We start from the raw sequence: 21,498 nt of genomic DNA on the forward strand, positions 1-21,498 counted from the left end.
AAGGAGAGACACCAGTTAGAGGAAGAGACAGAGGGCAACCCATGTAATGATGCAAGGATGGAAGAGGTAAGTGCAGTCTAGGCTGCATGATTCACAAAACTGAGATAGGGATTAGCCTGGAAGACTTAGGATAAATTAATATAGCATTGCAACTTTAATAATTTGTAGCATTAGGCCAAGATATGGTGGATTTTTCCCAGTCCTAAACTGGCATAATAGGGAGTAATGGCCTTACAGCTACTTGCATGTGGCTGTCTGGGCTCCACATAGATTTTTATGCCAGAGTCTCATGGTGTGGGCAGGGTTTGGTCCAAGTACCACAGCTGAACTGAGTGACTTACATAACACTTGTGTATTCTGTAATAATTTTTTTTCCCTTATTTGATAGTTCATAGATTTCAAGTCTTTGTAGCCCCTGGCACAAAACTAGAGAGTGGGCCTGCTACCCTGCATTTCTGCAATGACATCCTTGTCCTGGCGAAAGACCTTCCTCCCAGTGTCATGGGGCAGTGGAAGCTCTCGGATCTGCGTCGCTATGGGGCTGTCCCAAATGGATTCATCTTTGAAGGGGGCACCAGGTGCGGCTTCTGTAAGTACAAATGGAACCTGTCCTCTAAATGTTGCTTGATGCCTTTTGCAGAAATGTAAATGCACTCTCATTCCAAGTGGAGACTGCAGAACCAGCTGTGCCACTTTGTCAGACAGGGAGCCTCTTATCAGAGGGTCTGTTCAGAGTATATTTCTGCAGCCTTCAACCCTGGTGTTCAGGAGAAATGTGGCTGTGTAGAGTCCTGGCTAAAAATTGCCCTGTGGGTCTCCAGAAGCTGTTTAGTCAAAAGCTGCTGTTGAATACAGAGCAAAAATAAGGTAATGAAATTTTATGGCTTGTGTTATGCAAGAGATAAGGTAAAATGGCTTAATGTTCAGGTTATTAAATTGTGATTAATTATTTTGTTGTTCACTAAGGGGAAAGTGATATGGAGCTTTGAGGTTACAGGCAGCATCAATGTTTTCATTTTGTAAATGTTAGTTTCTATATCCCATAGGGGTCTTTTTACTCCTTAAAATTAGAACAACTCTCTGGTCCCTTCCCTATTAGCAGCTCTGTAACTGTGGAGTGGAGATGTGTGGATTTTTGGGGTAAAAATTAAAGAAAGCAAGCTGAGGCTAGTTTCCATAGCCTAGTAGCTAAGATACACCTTTATATGGAGTATAAAGTTTGGAAGAGAGAACAATCTCTTGTTCCAATGGCCAATTTAGGGCTTCTCAAATTCTCACTTCAGATAAAAAGTATGCAAGATCTGAAAAGGATAGTTAATTAATGCACAGGTATAAGAACATATCATTAGGTTTATATGAATAAAGTTTTTAATTTCATAAGCAGAGTTTGAAGCCATGCTGAATTGATGATCTGTGAGCACAGCTGGGTATGCAGATTGCCAGTTTGGATGTGAAACTCTTTGACTTGCATACTTTTTTCAGTGAACAAACTGAAAAATTAGAAGAGTTGATCCAAATCCAGAGTTGATCCAAAATTAAATATATTTTTTCTGGGACTTGCATACTGTTGCTCTGCATGTAAATTCTGATTGCTGTTCTTCTATGGATTGGAAACCCAAGTTCCTGACCTCTTTCTGACCTGACAGGAGGGTGTGGCCAGGTGGGGATTTGTCTCTTCTACCAGGCAACAAGGGACATGATGAGAGGAAGTGGTGTCAGGCCGTGCCAGGGCAAGTTTAGGTTGGACTTTGAGAAGAATTTGTACACAGGAAGGGTTGTCAAGCATTGAAATGAGATGCCTGGAAGGGTGGTGAAATCAGCATCCCTGAAGGTGTTTAAGAAATGACTGGACATGCCATTTAGTTGACATGGTGGTGCCTAGTCAAAGGTTGGACTTGATTATGTTAGGATCTTTTCCAGCCTCAATGATTCTGTGAAATAAGGAGCTGTAGGTGCTGGAACCTGAATTATCCATGGTGGTTTTTCTTTTTTTTTCCTCCCCTAAACTTACACTAGTTTCTGGTGAGAAACAGGAGGTCATCAGTAGCTCTCCTGTGTGCATACTTTTAAAAATATGAAATTATTTTTTTTAAGGTTACAAGTGAACAGAATTAGAAAAGTGCTTTGGGAAAGCACAATCTACCTTGTGGATCATTGTTAAGAAATATATGTGTTGATAGCTGAGACCTTTCAGTTGCCATGAAAGGGTGTTTGCCTTTCCCCTGCCTGTGTGCATTCAGAGAGAAGAACAGCACAGTCAATTTGGTACAGAATAGCCTGCCACAGTTGGAAACTCTTTACAAGTTCAAGCTGATCTTGTTAAAGGAGTTGTTGCCCTTAACTAAGAAGTCAAACATATCTGCAGGCATAACAACATTTAAATATGTGTTTAGTCTAAACACTTGATTTTATATTGCCACTATAAGAAAAGTTTTTGAAAATAGAACCTAAAGAAAAATAGAGCTCTGGTTATTCTGGACAGAAGTGTGTTGGTAAAGCCAAAGACCATCTTTCTTCAGATATCTTTTACGCCAGTCCTCTGGAGTTCTTGAGGCAAACAAGTAGTGTTCAGGAAAAAAAATTGGTATGTTATTACAGAAGTTGTTTTAATTCCTAAACAAAACCACTCTCCATTACCCTGTCATGTGAGTTTAATATGATATTATGCAGACTCTATTATTAATGTTCCTTTCCTACAGGTTAAACCATATCTTTGCTCACATTCATCCTGTGAAGCTCTGAATGCAGAGAATTAGTGAATTTAAGGTTTATATATCACTGTAATAAATATCAAATTAAAAGTAACCAATAATATTTTGGCTTGATTGCCTCTCCATAATAGAAGACATGAAGCATCAAACTGAAGCAAAGCTTTTTTGGGTATACCTGTGGTAGAACTGAGGTCTAGAAGGATATGAATTTGTTTTAGCTTTCTATTTCTTGCTTCCTCACAAAAGTTTTTGTAAAGATAAAGCACTTCATTATGTTCTGTTGCTTAGTACAGGTTTAATTCAACTCCAAAGGCTTTGGTACTCAATCCAGAAAAAGGGAAACCATCTGAGATAATGCTGAGATTTCAAACATTAAATCTAGGTACATTTTCAAGATGGCTCACACAAGTTTATTCATAAATAGGAAGAAGAACATTCTGAACTCTTGCTCTCAACATTGCAATTGTACTGCTAGAGATTAAATTTTTTTTTCTGCTTCTGAAAGCTGCACATAAGTTATTTTCTGGGCCAAAATTTTGTTCTCCCTGTAGCTGAATCTTAGTCACACACCGTTTGCAAAAAAAACCTGGTGTCTTGGCCTAGCAGTCAATTGAGAGGATTACATGGAGGAACAGGCTGGAAAAAAGGAGCCTCTCACTTTCCCAAGTTCCCAGCTCAATTTGTGTGCACCAGTTAAAATAACCAGTTGCCAGGAGAATCTTCACTTAGAGGTCAGTGTGAAAAAATTCAAGTAGGGTAATAAAAGGGCACATTAACACCATGAGAATTCAGGCTCTCCAGTGTTCAAGTGCTTCAGGATTAGCTGCCAGAGCCTGGTTTAAAGCTACCTCATTTTCTGACAGCATCTCCTTGAAGAAAGTAACTTGTGAAAGACCCTTAGTGCCCTTTGAAAGAACAGATGCTAATTGCAGCATAGGCAGGAATATTTCTGTAATCATTTTGGTGTTTTGATAAAATTTGGTACTTCCTTCCTTCATTCCTTTCTTGCTTCTTCTTCTGCATTTTTTTTTAATTTAGAAATAATAGGGGTGGTTAAACTGGGGCAAAAGCTGGAATTTTTTGGAAAAAATGCTGGGTTGCATGGATTAAAACTTCTGTTTATATACAGATATTGTTTGCTGTCTCCTGCTTAGGCCTACTGCAGGCAACCAACATTTTCTCTGTTTATCTATTTTTAGTTGTCATGCCCATCCCTTATTTGGCAATAATAGGAAAACTGTCATACTCCCCACAGAGAAGAGCAATGTGAGATCCCCTCTGAAGGGGGCTGCTGAAGGCCAGGGTTGGGATGTACATGCTGATTGCCATGGAATGAGCTGCTGTGGTTCCTGCCTGTCCTGCAGCTGAAAGGCTTCAGGCTCTAGTATTGCCTGGCACCTGTTAGGAGTAGTAATTAATGGGAAAGAACTGACTCTTCCTCCCTGCCTTCATACACACTACAGAGATTGAAGTAATTTTTGGCTGTTGTCCATTTTTAAAGTGTGTTTGCCCATAGGTTTGCTTTTTTAATATGATCAGTTAAAATCAACATTGGCAACATTGAGTAGTACTTGGAAGTTTTGTGGAATTGGCAACTTGTCCTGAATGTTTGAGGGACTGTGCAATGCTTTATTGCTGACTGCCACAGAGGACTGGCTGAGTGTTTCAGTCTCATGCAAGTGGTTGGAAGCTTCTTTTCACCAATTCTCATAGCCCATGGAGAGAGCTGAGTGAGCCCTTCAGTCTGGTGAACAGCTGCATGGTATAACACTGTGCATACCATACATTCCTTGGCTTCTAAATGCCTGTGCACCAAACCAGTTCCAGCACATGATTGAGATATGTAATTTCCAGTAGTGATTTTTTCTCAAGAAAGTAGAAAAGAAATGTAATCACTTGCTTTTATATATGCTTTAGTTAAACCCTACCTACTCATTCGTCTCACTTGATGTTTTTTGCAAGGACCCTCAGACTTCTTCCTTCCCTCGCAATCTGGTTCTATCTACCAAAACTAGAAAGAAAATGTTTCCTGTGAGAGTCAGTCAGCAATTAAGGTGCTCATATGAATAATAGGCTCTACAAAGAGATTATTGTATTTTTCTGTTGGATTTGTATCCACGTACACACAGACATACACTCTTTGCACTGGTTACATAAAGATAATCACATTTGGTTTGGGGATTTCCAAATGACTGATAGTTACTTGCAGAAAAAAATCCTATGAGTTAAGCAGCCAGCTCACATGCACACCTTTACTTTCTTTTTTTCCATAAAAGTCAAAGGCTTGTAGAGCCTCTTAGGAGTTTAAGTAACTCTTGGCAAAGGTGATAAATAAAAGAACAAAGTGGTCCAGATGTACTCTTTATGTACAGAAATAATTGAGGAATCTTTCTTTTGTCCTGATGGCAACAGGGAGGTATAGGATTATGCTGAACTATCAGGCCACATAGTATATCACTCTGTGCTTGAGACCTGAATGTCCTCTGCTGTGTTGTGTCTATATCCTACTTGCTAATGCTGCATGGAATGCAAAGGTCATGTTCTTGTAGACTCTCTGTACTCTGTTCAGGGAGGAGAAGTCAGCTCAAAGAAAAAGCTGAATTTCAGATAATTCCTGAATACATTGCACTCAGGATTTTTTAAATCATAATTCAATGTTCTCTGACTTTGGCATCTCCTAGGAAGGGGAGAGATGGGGCAAGACTGCAAGTGAGTCACCAGCAAAAATCTTCATGTCTGTCAGGCTGTGTGATTAGTGTTGCAGTCTCCTCTGATCATGAAGCCAGGGTGTGTTCATGTTTCTTTGGCTGAAGAATTTTTGATAGGTAAGATCTGAAGAGATGCAAATGTGGTGGAGTGACAAATCAAGTTATGAAGATACCTCTAACAATGTTGTCTTGAATAGATTTAAGCAGAACTGGCTGAGACCTAGATGTGACATAAACTGAGAATGACAAAAGAGTGTGGAGCAGAATATGTTTTTCCTAGAGAGGTTAGTTTACAGCTTGCTGGTTATACCTAATTAACTCAATTAGGTATTGTGGTTTGTGGTCTACTCTCCATTATCCTTTTTGTTTGAATCCTGCAGCCCTTTGTCAAGCTGGCAGTTTCTTAAGTGAAATGTGAGTATCCTGTTGGATATGGCAGGGTATCTGTTTGGAAAGTGATGGGGATGAAGTCATTCTGGTCAAGATCAGCTCTGCTTTTTTGAGTAAAATTGGAAAAAATACTGATGCAACTCAGAATTGGCTAGAGGCATGCAGAAGTCAAACATGTCCAGATTAGGGCCTGAATCACAAGGAGAGTAATGTGCAAAACCCTACTGCAGGTCTAAGATTTGATATTGGAATTTTATAGTATGCTTGGCTCTGGTGAAGTAGCAGCACTTCTTCAAGGTCTATATACTAATTTAATTTCCCTTTTTGTTTGCTATTGAAGTTTTATTTCCCTGAAATTGCTGGTTACTGGGGTGGTCTTTGTCTGATGTTTTAAGATAGTATTTTTTTTTTTCCCTTGATGAGATTTATATTTGGACTGACAATTTATAAAATGTTCTGTGGAGCCTTTATAGCCTTTTATGTTGTTCATGCAGCCATGTGTCATGGAGCTCATAACTTGTTTGTTTATTTAGTGAATCTCATTCTAATTTTGCTTGGGGCTATTCTTAATGAATGGAAAGCAAATATCAGAATAGAGCAAAGGGTAAAGATCTGATGACAACCTGTGGAGTTATGTTACGTTCTGTTAATAATAGACACATAGGACTTAGTCTAGGAAAATTTATACTATAATCCAGCAATGTAACCAAATTCTAATTTGTTAGCATATAAAAAGCTCCTCTTGCTTAAAACAGGTTAAAAGTAGAATTAACTTGGTTCATTCTTTTGAAGACACTTTAAGTATCCCTGACACTTCCTGCATAGTTAGGTTTGACCTACAAAATTTTAGGGGTAAATAAGAATAAAAAACCTGGACAGCTGTTGAGAGTAAGACGTCTGTTTTGACATTCAGGGGGGATTGGAACTAGATGATCCTTAAAGTCCCTTCCAAGCCAAGCCATTCTATGATTCTAGGACACTACTCTAACTGCCTGAATGTCATAAAATTAGCATAAATTATTAGACAGCTATTGAATTTATATGTATGTTTGTGGTATAGTGTATGTGTGCTGACCTGAATTTTCTCTTTCTTTTCCCAGGAGAATATCTTGTTGACTTCTTTTCATGGCTTGCACTTAAAACTCTTTTGATTGCTGCATTATAAATAGCTTCAGCTAAATATATTTCTAGTGTTTCAAGGTGAAAACCATACATATTTATGTTGTGCTTTCTTGCAGGGGCTGGTGTTTTTTTCCTCTCTTGTGCTGAAGGGGAGCAGATCAGCTTTCTGTTCGACTGCATCGTCCGTGGCATCTCCCCGACCAAAGGCCCCTTTGGTGTGCGTCCGGTGCTCCCAGGTTAATACAGGAAGTACAGAGTAACCCAGTGAAGTAGGAGCTTGTCATGTCTCACACCCACTGCTGCTGGTGTGAGAGCAGCTCGCAGACACCAAGGGTGTGCAGAGTGCAAAGTGGTTTTCATTCTGAAATGTCACCGTACAGATTTATAAGCTGGATGTACCCAGTTTCCCCCTGCTGCTCTGCTTCATTCATGTTTCTGGTTATATCGCTAACTCCAGCCCTCTCCTATTTAACAGTATTGAAAGATGGCAATTTGAATTAAAAGGTACCCTAAATTTTAGTTTTAAACTTACACATTTAACTTGGATCCATGTCTGTATTGCTATTTTGCTAATTTAATGGAAAACTAACTTCTGGAGCGTTTTGAGTTTATCCAAAACTAAGTTCTAAGTCTTGTCAGCCTTAGAAAACCTTGTCAAGCCTCCACATCCCATTTAAGTTTTTCAACTTGAGCTTTTTTCCTGATGTCTGAGGATTAAATTCCTTTTCCTATTTCATGGTAAGTGCTTCATGTACTTCAATGTTCAAAGAGGAATTTGGATGGCATCATAATAAAGCCTATTTCCTTTTGATTTCAGCAGATGAAGTACAGTATTGAGTCAGAATGACTCTGTCAAACAGGACAAAAGTGTAGAAATGAGATTGCAGAAAATTGTCTGTGATTTGGTGGTGGCATATAGTAGGAATAGGTTGCAAGAATGGTGAAGGCTGAGCTGGGATTTGTGGAATGCTTAGAGTTTGTGTAAGTGTTAGGCAGTTGATAAGTGTTCAGCAGGGTTTTATTGGTGTTATAAGGTTAAGATAATTGCAGGAAGGAACCGTGATGGAAAATATTTAGCTTTAGCTTATTAGATCATTAGATAATGTGAAGCTTGTGAAAATAAATTCTGAAGAAATAGCTATTAGTTAAAAATAAGTAAATTCAGTAAACACAAGGCTCAGTTCATGTTGTCTTTCTCATGGTTTTAAGAGAGAATTAAGTTAAATAATCAAGCAGAATAGTAGACAAAAAAGTCATTCTCATGTGATGATATATGTTTGCATTCAATTAACTGGAGTGTTAGGAAAAAGAAGCCAACAGAAAAAAAATCTACAACAGAAACACAAAAATCAATGTTTATGCTTAAAGCTTTGCTATTGAACACATTTTTCTGCATATCTAAAACTATGTGTCTATATAAATATATCTATACAATCCCTAAGTCTTGTCAAACAAAACTTTCTGTCTGGAAAAATTAAGCTTACAAATTCCGATTCTGCTTTTATTTTTTAAAATATTTTTTAAATTTTAATTTTAGCACAATGTTTGAAGATTCATTTTTCAGAAGCACATAGGAGTAAATCTGCTTTCACATGTTAGTTATCTCTTCTGGTTCTTGTGGGTTGTTGGGCCACGTATCGCAATCCCTTCCCTCCTTCAGGAGCTCTGACTTCACTGAGATGCATGAAGTGAATGTGGAATGTCCTGGGGAGTATTTGGTGGTTTTTGTAAGAGATCATTTTTCTGAGGTCTTTCCATTTCTCTTCTGTGCTTGATATGCTCGCCATTAAAATCTCATCCACTTGATTTCATGTTGTTTCCCTGGACAGGAGAAGTGTTTTGTCAAGAGTTGTGCTTATGTACTTGCAGAATTCTTTGCCTTTATTTATCCAAGATACTTTGAGCCCTCTAACTTTCTTTCCTGTGTATTTTACCCTTGTCTCTTCCAATTTATTGTCCCTCCCTATGTCCATATTCCATGTAAAAAAAAAAATAATTAATTTTCTTTATTTCTTATCCTGCACAGAATCTTGTACAGATCTGTTTAAGGCACACCGACATGTACAGTTCTGGTGATTCATGCATAAACTAATTTTCCTTATCAAGTATGTTGTAACACAGAATGTACTCTTATGCTTGAAAAGGTTGAGTCTACCAGATGCACACCATGTGTCAGGCACTGAAATTCCCTCAACCTTTGAAAGCATCAGCTTGTAAACAGATTAATTATCTGTACACTTCAGGTAACTAGATCAAAACTTCAAAATTGGGGATTCTAGCACAAAACCTCTTGTCTATGTAATTCATATTTACTGCAGTGCAGAATGTTATACAGCCTCAACTGTACTTAATGTATGCAATATTCTGCTTTTCTGAAATTTAAAAGCTTTTAGAGAAACCTTCTCTTCACAGTTTGATACTTGAATTTGGCATCTTTCCTTTGCCTGTGCCTTTCCAACTTAAACATGAAATATGCTTGAAGCATTGTGGTATTTTCAAGGAAGGAAAACACACAAAGGGCAGATGTACAGAGAAACAATGTAATATGGTAGAAGCAGTCACAGTGACAGTGTTGGACTGTCACCAATGCCCACAGCACCAGTATAATCTATAGAGGTTATGCAATCAATGTAGTCTGTCCTTGTCTTTGTAGAAGAGCTGAATGAATGAAGCCAGTTGCTTTGTGTAGGAACACCTCAACAATATGGTTAAAAAGGTGCTGAAATATTTTTGTTTTAGCATGAAATTCTATTCTCACAATAAAAAATAATTATATGAACTCTCAAAATAAACTGGAGAAGGAAAAGAAAATTATATGTTTTATGATTTATTACGTGTTGTCATTTTGGGAGTCCATTAGGTTTTCAGAATTGTACCACGAGAGTCCTATTGATATCTCCATTAGCAGATTGGAGGTTTTGATTTGTTAAAAGCTGTGTGATCAGGTCTTGTAAAACCCCCAAAGACATAGAAGACAGGAATGTGAAGGTCGTGTAGGTATAGGTAGCTGTAGATACTTTTAGGAAGTGTAATATTTTAAATAAAGGACTCAAATGAGTGATGGCTATGGATGTCTTGTTTGCCCCAGCTATTAGTTGGAATAGAACTATTGTAACTGGCTACTAACATGATCTCTTTTCCCCTTGAAGAGATATTTAGAAAACAGCCCAGAGAATTTACATTCTGTCTTGACAGAAGTCTAGATATGGACTTAGAAATGAATCTCTGATTGCATGGTTTGTAATCTATACTGAGTTGCATGCTTATTATGTGAGAGGGTTTATCAGGTGTAGGTTGAGCTTCTTTTTTCACTAGCAAGATTCACGTTGAATGCCAAACCTGAGCACAGCAAAGGCCCAGGAGCCCATCAGGGATGAGCTTTGATCAGTGGGCAGACCACTACTCTCTATATCTGATTATGTGACAGTCTAGTTCTGCAGTCTGGAAAGACCCCAGGTGGAATGTTGATAGTCTGGATGATATCTTTTAATTTCTGGAAGCTTTTTCAGCTTTGTAACTGACTGGAGAGTGTACGGTTGCTGCTTGCTAAGGATCCATCTGGTGCTCTTTCTTTTTGTTGAAGCTTGATACACCTTTGGCTATTGCAAGACAGCTCTGTGGCTGCCTTCTGCAGTATTTGTACCAAGTGCATCCTCCTCAAACTTTTAGGACATCTTTTCATTCCCCCAGACATCTTACAAGGTGTGGAGATGTTAGCAAGGTGAGGGTCCAGGCCTGATTTACAAATGTACCTACAGTTACACAGGAAGAAAGAAAAGAGAGATTTTCAGCCTAACTTATTTAATTTTGTTTAACAAAGTAAACCAGTGTTGCATTTTTAAGGCGCATATAATCAATTTGGTGGCTGATGACTTAACTGGATGCAATACATTTTTTCCTGACAGGTGCTTATTGAACAGCCCTGGAGCTTTGAATTACTGTGACACTTTATTCGTATGTTACCAAAATATTCTAAATCTCCCACGATGAGCAGCTGATGTGGCTTTAATGAATACCCACCAACGTAATGTAAAAATAAAATCTCCAGCAGAGGCATTTTTAGTCCAGCTAAATTTGATGTAATCCTTCCCCTTTGCCCCAAAGCAGTGTTTAAGAAGATTTTGATGACTGCCTCACATAAAAGACGATTTTCCTCATAGCAAGGGATCCATGTTTGATTGGAAAATGATTTAAAAAAATATTAATTGAAGGACCTGAGTGAATCACAGGATGGGATACATTTGTTAACAGTTTGGGAAATGAAGGTCCTAATTGTTCTCGGAGCTGCTCTCGGATGTTGTGTGGGCAGAAGCTGTAGGAACTTCCTTGGACAGCTGTCTCAGTACCAGTCACACTGCTTCTGTCCCCCTGAGTGACTAATGTGGTAAATTGCCACCCAATTATTTAGAGATTGTGTATTGGGCATGCAAAGGTAGAGGATGATGTCCAAAAATCCAACTTTGTAGCATTATGCCCTAAAAAGCATATTAAAAAAAGGCTTATCACAACAGCACTTATGGGCGGTCATAGGTTGTGCATTCCAGTGAGGACTCGTCCCTAAAAGGTGGCTGCCAGTGACTTTGGTCCATAGTCTGATCCTGTAGGAAAATGTCCTGATTAGAGCTTGCTCATCTGTAACCAAAAATACTGATACAAGAATCTACTTCTGGGGAATAATATTGTGTGTGCTTTCCCTAGAAGTCTGGCTTATAAGCAGAGAAGATTAAAGGTGAGACAAAGACTTGGGCAAGGTTGATAGGTAATTACCTAAAACTTAGACTCTGTGTGTTTGTCAGGTTTTGAAGGTACTTCTTAGAGGTTCTTCTACTCAATCTTCCACAAAACAGGGCAATGAGAGCAGCACATAACTTTGAACTCAATTTTATACATGTTTTATCCATAGGCAATCTTTAAGGGGAAGTTTAACCAAAATTATTACCCGTTCTATTGGACAGACAGTAGGCCTAGAGGTTTCATGTTGTTGGGTGAAACTTGGTGTGTTCTGTAGCTGTGTAGCTGATAGGGAATTTGGCCTCTGGAAGCAATTGAACATATGAAGTGCAAACTTTCTGACTTCAGCTTCCCTCCTTCCTCATCTAGTATTTTATTATAAGCCAATTTTACAAGATCAGTTGTTTGACCATTTAAAATAAAATTATATCTCTTGCTGTCTGTAAGAAGGACATAATTTACTTAAAAACTAGTTGTTGTGTAGGTTCCCTAGTTATGTTTTGAAAAACTGTATTTGTCAAGTAGTCATATTGTGAGGAAAGTGAAAGGACCTTTCCTACTGTGACAGTTCTTTGGAGTGGGAAGGGTTAGTGTCTGTTTGCATCTTTCCTTGAACAATTTGCAGATCTGTTATGACAACTTTATACTCAAAGTGCTCATAGGACATCTTTCTTGGACCTTTTTTGGACATAAGGCATTTAACTAGATACAGCAGGGTACCTGGAGCGGAGGACATTAAAAATAGCAGCTTGTAACGCTGTATGCTACTGAGCAGATCTTTGTATGGACCTGTCTGGGTTGCACCATAGGTGCTGGTGGCCAAATGTTGTGTTTTCCTTTGGCAGAGGTCCATATGGAAGCACTGGGGGTTTCATTTGAGTAAGCACTTGCACAGATTGAACTAGTCAATGCCTAATGTGAGCTGTCTTGCAGTGTAAATAGGAATGGATACCTAACAAAGCAATCCACATCTAACAGTCCAATTTTCTGTCTGAGCTGGGACACACAGAGGCCACAGATCCTGTTTGTCATGGGCATTGTTGCCTTGTCTCTGTTAGAACACCCTTGGATTCCAATGTATGTTGTTATAGATGGATTGTGTATGTCTTGGTTTTTCTGCTCATCTTACCCAGATTGCAGACTGCCAAAGATGGAAACTTCCTTGACATGGGTAAGAAAAGTCAGAAAGTTCAACATTGTCATTTCTGTTCCTACCTAGGACAGGTCAGAATGGGAATATGATTAGGGAGGAGAGATGTGGCAGTTTGTTTCTTGGGGCAGTTGATAATGTAAGTTCCCATGGAGCTTCAGCTGACATGGCAGTGCTCCTTCCCCTGATTATGCGCTTGCTTTGACTGCTGTGTTGACAATATCAAAACCAAGTCTTTTAAAACTAAAAGACCTGGAGTGAAAATGAAACTTTTCTTTCATTTTTTTCGACTGGTTTTTGTCTTACTAACTCAATCACAACAATGTATATACTTTTTCATCCTCTTTTCCTCTCTTATTAAATGGTTCAGTGTTTTTGTGGTGTGCTTCTACTGCCCTATTGATCAGATACACAAGAGCAGCAGTTGTGAGGAAGCTAATCTGTTTTTGCTGCCATTAATTACTTTTCCTATGTGTTAATAAGAATTACTGAAGTTTCTGATGATGAGCAAGTTAGCAGACCATATCCTGTGGAACTGCTGAACATGACACACTCAGCAGTGATATTTGAAGGAATCTGTAAGGTTGCTCTTGGGATAATGGTTATGATTACTTCCAACATCTGATTTTATTGTTATGCCTGCTGGAAATAAAATGATTTGGAGGAAACTTGTCTGTTTTACTGATGAGACTTCCACATTCTGTTTAACTTTTGGCCCTTTTGGGTTTTTTTGGAATATAATGAGCCACCTTCAGTGAAATAATCTCAGCTGGAATGGCAAGCTCACTAAAATGTATGGGGAAAATCCCTAACAGTACATTTTAGAAGTTATATCATCCTAACTTGTATTAAACATGAAGATGGAGAGCCACCAGGTTGCTTATTTTATCTCTGACATCTGAACTTAAAGACAGTCTGAACACCCAACTTGAAAGCAAAGTCTTTGTAAATAGGTGATTTGGATTGGAAGATGTCAGTTTAATCACTCTAATTCTTACTTTATGATGTAGATTTGTAAATTTCTGGGATAAAAATTTTGGTCTTTCTGAATGCTAAAATTCCCAGTGAATCCAGTGAATTCAGGACAGATTTTATGTGGGTCAAATTAGATTTCAAGTCATCTAGACCTGCTAGATGCTAAGTATTTCTATTGACTACGGTGCTGTGCTCTTCAGTGTTCTGTCCCTGGTGGTAACTGTTACAGACATTGCTTATAACCTCTGAAAAAATCTTTGACACTTTTAAGTTACTGTGTACCACATGTCCAGGATGTGCTTGAAGTCAAATTGTCCCATACATTTTTCCAATCATCATTTCAAGTATAAGAATGTAATTTTCTCTTTCCTTATTTTTATTTACTTTCCACATGACCTTATTTATTTATTTATTTATTTATTTATTTATTTATTCATTTTCTGTTTCTTTTTAAAGATCCAAGTACAAACCCAGCCTATTCAGAAGAAAGATTGGCTCATGAAGCTTTGCAATTAGAGAAGCGCTTGAGCTTGCTGTCCCATACAAGTCGTCAAGGTAGTGGAGGTAAGAAATACCTTTAATTAAATAAAAACATACTATTTTATGTTCCTTCTTACCCCAGCTTTAAAAGTTGTATGGCATGTATTATAAGATGTGGAGCTTACAATAAAAATATTAGGGAAATGGTCAAGATATTTGGTTTGTTATATTTGTTATGAACTGTAGGCAGTTCTCTAACAGCATTGTCTGAAGTCATTTGATGGAGATTGAATGTTTCCAACTCAGCAAACTGAGTTTTGAATCAAATGCCATTAACCCAGGAAGACCATTTAGGATGCTGAGTCCCACTGAATTTTTGCATGTAAAACTTAGAAAGAACTGTCTTAGAAAGAATCTGATATTTGCTTAATACCCTAATGCAGCCTGTGAGATGGACTCATATGGTTCACACATCAGGCTTACAGCAGATTTTTTCAGATTTTTGCTTTCCTCTGCTATCTGTACATGCCTTTTCTGGGGTTGTTAGTGTATCAAAGTAGATTTGGTGTCTAGCACTGGATCTGTAAAAGAGCCTGTGCCCTGAACTGCCATTTGAACTGTTTAATAGCCAAACTTAGATCATCCAAGCATCTGCTTTGCTCCTGATTTTAAAGCCTACAAGCCTAAAAAATGTCCCTGTGAAGATCCTCAGGAGTGTGATTATGTGCTTATATACATGTCCATGGCTGCTTTGGCCAAGACACTGCTGGGTAATGTGACTGAATTCCAGTGAGACTTCCTGATGTTTTCTTAATTAGCATATAACTACTAGACTTAACTGAATGGATAGAAAACAAATGAGACTTGGTAGATAAGCATGCCTGTTTGTTTTTTTTTATTGAGTCCCTCTGGTCTGAAATCATGGCCCAACTTCATGTACAGTTTCTGCCTTTGTGCTACAAGAAAGTGGTTTTGTATTTGTTTCTTTGTGAAGTTTGTGTTTTGTCGTTGTGCTCTTTCATGAAAATGTTTAATTTTTTCCACTCATATTCTGTCTTTGGTGGCAGTAATTACCTGTTAAAATGCCTTTCTTGCAGCTATCATTGAGGAAAACTAGCTTGCAATATAGACATAAATATAGACAATATAGACAGAAGATATTTTTATATATAGATGTGTAAAAATTTTTATAACAATATTATTTTTATTTGTACAGTGATCTATGACTGTATTTTGGTACAGCAACCCAATTAACTGTATGAAAGTAAAATATGTTTGAGAAGGGGAGAGCTTGGTGCATAAACTGTAAAAGTTTAGTCTCGAATGCATTATGTTCCACAGTGTGGTAGGGTTATGGCGAGGTAACATACTATTGCAATTTATTTTTCCCATGGGGCTGTGAGGTTATTCCAGGAATTCTGGCTTTCTGACGGCAGTTCCACTTACAAAAAGCAGATGGAATCTCAGGGCCCTTCCTGTTTGTACATACTTGCCATGCTTGAGTCTGTTGATTGTGTTTTACACGTAGGTTGATGTGTTTCCTTCTTTTCTAGGAGATGACAGGAGTATTTCAAGCTCGTCTTCGGATACCAGCCACTCGGATATCAGTGTTGGGAGCAGGCTGACAGTGTGGCCTGAGCAATCTTCAGCCAGCACCTCTCAGGAGAGCCATGGGCTGGCAGCTGCAAAGGGCATTCACCTGGGAGAAGAAAAGTCCCTTCCAGAGGGGGCACGTGGCACCACTAAACCCCCTCCGAAGCCGCTCCGATCCAGACAGCTGCAGGAAATCGGTCGTCAGAGCTCTTCTGACAGTGGAATAGCTACTGGTAGTCACTCTTCCTACTCTGGGAGCTTCTCTTCCTATGCTGGGAGCTTAGACATTTGCCATGGTGATGAGTTTGGATCATTGCTAAGCTTGCCATTGAACTTTCCTTCAGATCAGAGTCTATGTACTTGCCCTCACAGTGAGTCCCAGAGAGGTGTGGGATCAGAGTATCAGGTTCCCAGCTCTCTCAGACACGTTTATGATATACCCAGGAGTGTGTTACAGGCAGCTTCTAAAGAAGTGCAGCTGAAGAGTGCAGATTCCACGCTACCCAAGGACCAGGCCCTGCCAGCTCAAGGTGCCAGTGAGCCAAGACTGCTACTACCACACTTGGAAGCACAGAGGGGACATGAGCACAGCCAGCACAGAGGGAGACCTTCATCCTTACTCACAGAAAGCAGCAAGGACTCAAGTGATGAGACATATGCGGATTTTGTTTCGAGGTGGTCAGACACAAAACCACAAGGACAGGTGTCAGACTCCAAAAGTAGTGAGCTGTCACCACCTGGTGGGGCCTCAGCTGACCCCTGTGACACATGTAGCCCCCACCTTGGGATGACAAGAGCTCTTTTTTCATCTTGTCCAATCTGTGGTGGACTAAAGGTAAATACCTAACACTGAGCGGATGCTAATGAACCTTAATTCATAGAGCATGATTAATTTAAAATTATGTAAGTTGTAGGTCATAAGTAATACTGTTTCCTTTATACTCTGAACAGGTAATAACTTTTTCTGTTATTTATGCTGAAATGGAGAGGCTTAGCACATGGTTTCCTCAAAATCTGTGCCTAGTCAAGGAAACACTTGAGCAATATAGACCACAACCATTACTTTTATATCAGCCAATTTTGGCTGTGGGTACGTGTAAGTGAAAGAGAAAAGTTTTGCAGCCACTGGATTTGTCATATAATGGCAAGCAAACACTGACCTGTCTTTCTGTGGGTATTTAGAAAGAAAGAAGAGAGGTCAAATAGTATGTGCTGCTGTTAAGGAGATCTGAGTGCATACATTTGTTTTATTGATGCTTTTGTTTTCTTGGTCACTGTAGTTTGAACATACCTTGCACAAGAAGCCAGGTTAGACCCATTTCTCACTGGAGAAACACAAGATAGTCAAGTCAGAATGGCAGTCTGGTTCTGTGACTGGCCCATGACAGGTAGTTTAGAGCAGGTACACAAAATTTCACTAGCAGTCTACAAACAGGACAGTTTATTTGCAGAAAAATTTATTTTTGATCTTTAGTCACATAAAGACTTAATGCCTAAACTGTGGAGGTTCACTTGCCTTTCCAAACACATTTGCCAGTATCTAAGAATTTGATATTCTTACAAATTCTTTTTAGGCCTGCTATGTTCTTGTCTTTTTATGGCAGTAAGCTTTATATATTAATTATACATTGTATGAAAATGTATGTGATTTTATCCATGCTGGAGAAGATTTTTTTTTTTGTGAATGTGTTCACTAAACTTGAAGAGCGTAAAGCTGCTTGTATTAGTGAAAGGCTGGGAAGGTTAGAGGGAGTGCTTAATTTAGAGAATGTGTGAAGCAAAGATTCAGCAAGAGAGACTTCTGCATGAAGAATTAAACACAGCCATTGAAGTGTGTGCATTTAATTAAACATGAGATTACATAAACCACTGCTATGAAAAGGGCTTGAATGCCTAGTAGGTGACGAAAAAAAAAAGTTATAAATTTGAGGGATTGTTTTTGTCTCATGAGGTGTTTCATGCATTTGCATCACTGAGTGCCTTCACATGTTTGCAAACTAGAAAGCTCTGTCTGCCTGGGCCACTTGCACAGCCCCATCACAGCACCTTGGATGTTACTGTGCCATGTGCCTGCAGCACTTGGCAGGTAGGGAGGCACTTGTGGGAAGGTTTTCTAAGGCTGTGGTCAGTAGGATCAGTGATTTTCCAAGGCCATCCTCGCCAGCCACCTGCACCACGAGGCCTGTAGCCCAATTCTGGAAGTGCAGCTGCAGGCAGTGGGCTGCACAGCCAACACTGGCTGTTGGCTTCCTGTGGCTGCTCCCTCCAGTCAGGGAGAATTTGGGAAGAATGACCAAGACTGGTTTCTGGAAGGGCTCTGCTTTGGGATTAGAAAGCTTAAAAGTGGCTCTGTTATAGGCAGAGAGGAAAGAAATAATTCCGGTACAATTAGCTCAAGTGGTCTAAATGTTTCTGGGTGATCCGAATTGTTGGTTTAGATGTGAATTTATCAGATTGTTGGTTTAGATGTGAATTTATCAGATCTTACCCTGGATATCTGTGAAAGATGGGAAGCTGAAAGTGACTATTCCATTGGATATCTTCAAAATCATTAAAAGCGAAATTATGTCACTACGACTGCCTGTTGACCCCAATGACATGAATACTCACATCTTTTATTACAAAGTGCTGTCAGGTTTAATGGTGTTTCTAGCTGCCGTAATAAGTTGGCAAGAATTTCAGGTATTGTCTATATGTAAACAAATTTAGTGATAAACACTGGTGCAACCTTCTTCCTAACTTTTGTTTTAGCATGCAATATGCAAATCTGCTTTTTTTTTAAGAACCCATTTATAGGCAGTCATGAAAGAAGTCTCATTAAATGAAATGATTCATGAGTTTGTTTTTACTTTTGAAAGAAAAAATAACCCTTTGATTCACTCTCTTGAACTGTCATGAATGAGTTATTTTAGCTTATTTAATGGACGCTGTCTTTGGCATTTCTTCTGATGAGTTCAGTGAAAGCACAAATCCATAGACTGTAACTAAAAATAATTATTACTCCTTGTACTTTGAACAGAATACATTTAAGTTAGGGTCAGGAAGAGTTGATTTATGGTTTGATGAAAACACCAGGTTTTCATGTTTATTCAGATTCGTGTTCAAAAAGCTTTAATGTGCCAGTGTTTGGAGTTCCTTTGGAATTTTGAGTTAAGCTGTTAATTAAATTGTGTTAATGGCTTTTAAATGCCTACTATTATAAGTGACCCAAGTAAGAAGAAAGTCTGCAGCAGTAATTAAGGCTATAAGCATTTGTTTGTTTTGTGCCCTTTGGTACAAATGGAGGTTAGGTTTGGGCATGTGGCGTGTGCATGTTCGAGTTCAGTGTGTGAAGAGCTGGAGAGAGGTTGCAGGTGAAGATGTGCATATGTGGGGGGCATGGTGGGGGTCCTGAAGGGGTCTGACTTGTTAGGAACCACCTGCTCCTCTAATGACAAGGATGATGATGAAAACAGGGAGACTAGACCCTGGGAACGTGCCAAGGCTCAAGCAGAAAACAGGGCAAGGAAGCCTTTCTGTCACTCTGCATGAAAAATAGAACCAGCATGAAAAGAGTTACTAAATATTGCTTCTATTACTTGTGTATTGTATTTCATATTAGACACTGGGGACTAAGGAGAAAGCATGCAGGGAGATTTGCTTTCTGTTGTACGTAATTGTGCTGTGCTCAAGATGTCCTTTACAGATTTCCAAGGTGTGCTTTTGCTATTGTAATATGACCTAGTTGATTTCAGTGCTGTAGATGATTGCAGAGGTTAATTGTCTATTGTAAGTATAATTTAAGCTCAGAATTGGTTGTTACAATTTCTGAGTAAGCTGTAGAGATTTATTATTAGACTTTACTTATTATGTTCTTAACTACTTAACTAATACTAATTTGATGAATAGAATTTCATTGTATGCTTGTTGCTCTGTAACTTCTTTTGATGCTATAGTTTGAGAAATGTCAACTTTTTTATAGGTTTTTTTTTTTCTACACCACCATTGCTTGTAAATTTTCTTAGAAGTCTGAAAAATAAAATTATTTTCCAACTGTTTTTGTCCTTTTCCATCTGACAAGTGCTGTGTCTCATTGTGCTTTGCTTTTTGTCCCCTGACCTTCTTCTTGCAAGTTGAATTAATATGGAGTGTTTATGGCTGTCTCTTCATGCTACTTAGTGTTATACTCAAATAACTGTTGACAGCTCCAAATGTCCCTATTAGTAGGAATTACATTTATGTATGTCTAGCTCATGCTAAACTCATATTTATGTCAGTGGGAGTTCTTATTTATGTAGAAATACAGTCATGAGTACTGCTTTGGTAGTTAACTTGCTATGATAGAGGGGAAAAGAAATTGGCAGTTTGTGTGTGGCTGTTGTCATCAATCTCTCTTGGTATTCAGCCACTGATTTAAGTTGATGATTTTAAATTATCAAGGCCTCCTTGGGGACAACATGGTCTCAAATTATGAGCTAATCTACCCAAATTCTCTGTGAGGTACTTGTATAATTCCTGCTATCACAGTGACTCTGTGCCTCAAACTTTGAATCTCACAGCATATCTGTAGTAAGTGGAAATACAGAAATGTGGTGGTCTTGATGGATAGAAGGGGTTTTGCCAGGCAGTGGGATCCACAGCACTGGGGGGCTGAGAACCCTTCCCTACACAATCCAGGGAGGACTGGCACCTGCCTTGGGAGCACGTGGATCTCAGTTTAAGTGAGGAGTTGGTTTGGCTAGGTGGTAGGATATATATTTAACTCTTTTAGTCTGTCCTGTAGAAACTGCTTTATTTTGCATTACACCTCCATGGGAAGGCATGTGCATGCCTTGAGCAGGCTCTTTACTGCTGTGCTTGATCATGCAGCCCCACATCCCCCTTTCAGATCTGGTTAACACCTAGAGCTTTGGGTGAGTGCAGATTCTCTGGTTTCTAGAGAAACTGTGAATATCTGTGTGTTCCTTGTGCATTGTAGACCAGGGAGAGAGATTAAGCCTAGGGAGAAGCACAGATGATGTGACTTCAGGCAGAGAAGGGGCTTGAACTCTAGAGCATCCTACACTGACTTGCCTGGCACTAATTTCACAGGGTCATAAGCATCTTGTTACTGGGTTGAGAATATAGCCTAAATCTTCCAAATCCTGTGCAAACCCTTTAACCCTAGAGTTAGCTGGTGTTTCTCCTGTCATTGTAGATGCTGCTTTTGAAAGTGGTGAAAGAGAAGGCTTGTAAGGTGTTAACTTTCTTAGTGAAATCTGAGAAATGTCAGCTGCATGACTACATGGCCATATCTGTGTTACTGAAAATGTTTTAATTTTTTTTGGCTTTTAATCAAGTACTTTTGTAATGTAGTACTAAATCAGATACTAAAGAAATCACAATGTACTGTTATCTACAACCTTAATTTAGCTATTTTTTTTCTGTTCTCTTTCCCCAGGAGACTGAAAACCTTATGTGTTTACCTTGTACTGTGTTTATTTCCATGCTTTCTCTGACAGTGTAGGAACATGATTATTTGTTATTGCGCATCTTTTACATCTCTTTTTTTACAGTATTGATGTGTGGTGCTGTAACATTTTATGCTTCCTCCCACCTTTAAAAAAGCTACAAGCTGTCTAAATTCTCAGCTGAGAAGGATGCATTTGTCATCTTCTAC

At 38.8% G+C, this 21,498-nt stretch overlaps 1 protein-coding gene across 5 annotated transcripts in view; it reads left to right on the forward strand.

Moving 5' to 3' along the window:
* The window catches only part of DOK7 (docking protein 7), a 59,551-nt gene that overhangs the window by 6,269 nt on the left and 31,784 nt on the right, over positions 1 to 21,498 (forward strand). For all 5 annotated transcript variants that reach the window (XM_030270643.4, XM_030270641.4, XM_030270642.4 and 2 more), the window contains 4 exons: positions 389 to 589; positions 7,048 to 7,167; positions 14,244 to 14,351; positions 15,821 to 16,695. In XM_030270643.4, coding sequence (XP_030126503.4) covers positions 389 to 589; positions 7,048 to 7,167; positions 14,244 to 14,351; positions 15,821 to 16,695 — 1,304 coding nt within the window. The remainder of the gene's footprint in view (positions 1 to 388; positions 590 to 7,047; positions 7,168 to 14,243; positions 14,352 to 15,820; positions 16,696 to 21,498) is intronic.

Source organism: Taeniopygia guttata, chromosome 4 (genome assembly GCF_048771995.1).
Source record: "Taeniopygia guttata chromosome 4, bTaeGut7.mat, whole genome shotgun sequence".
Classification (NCBI taxonomy): Eukaryota; Metazoa; Chordata; class Aves; order Passeriformes; family Estrildidae; genus Taeniopygia; species Taeniopygia guttata.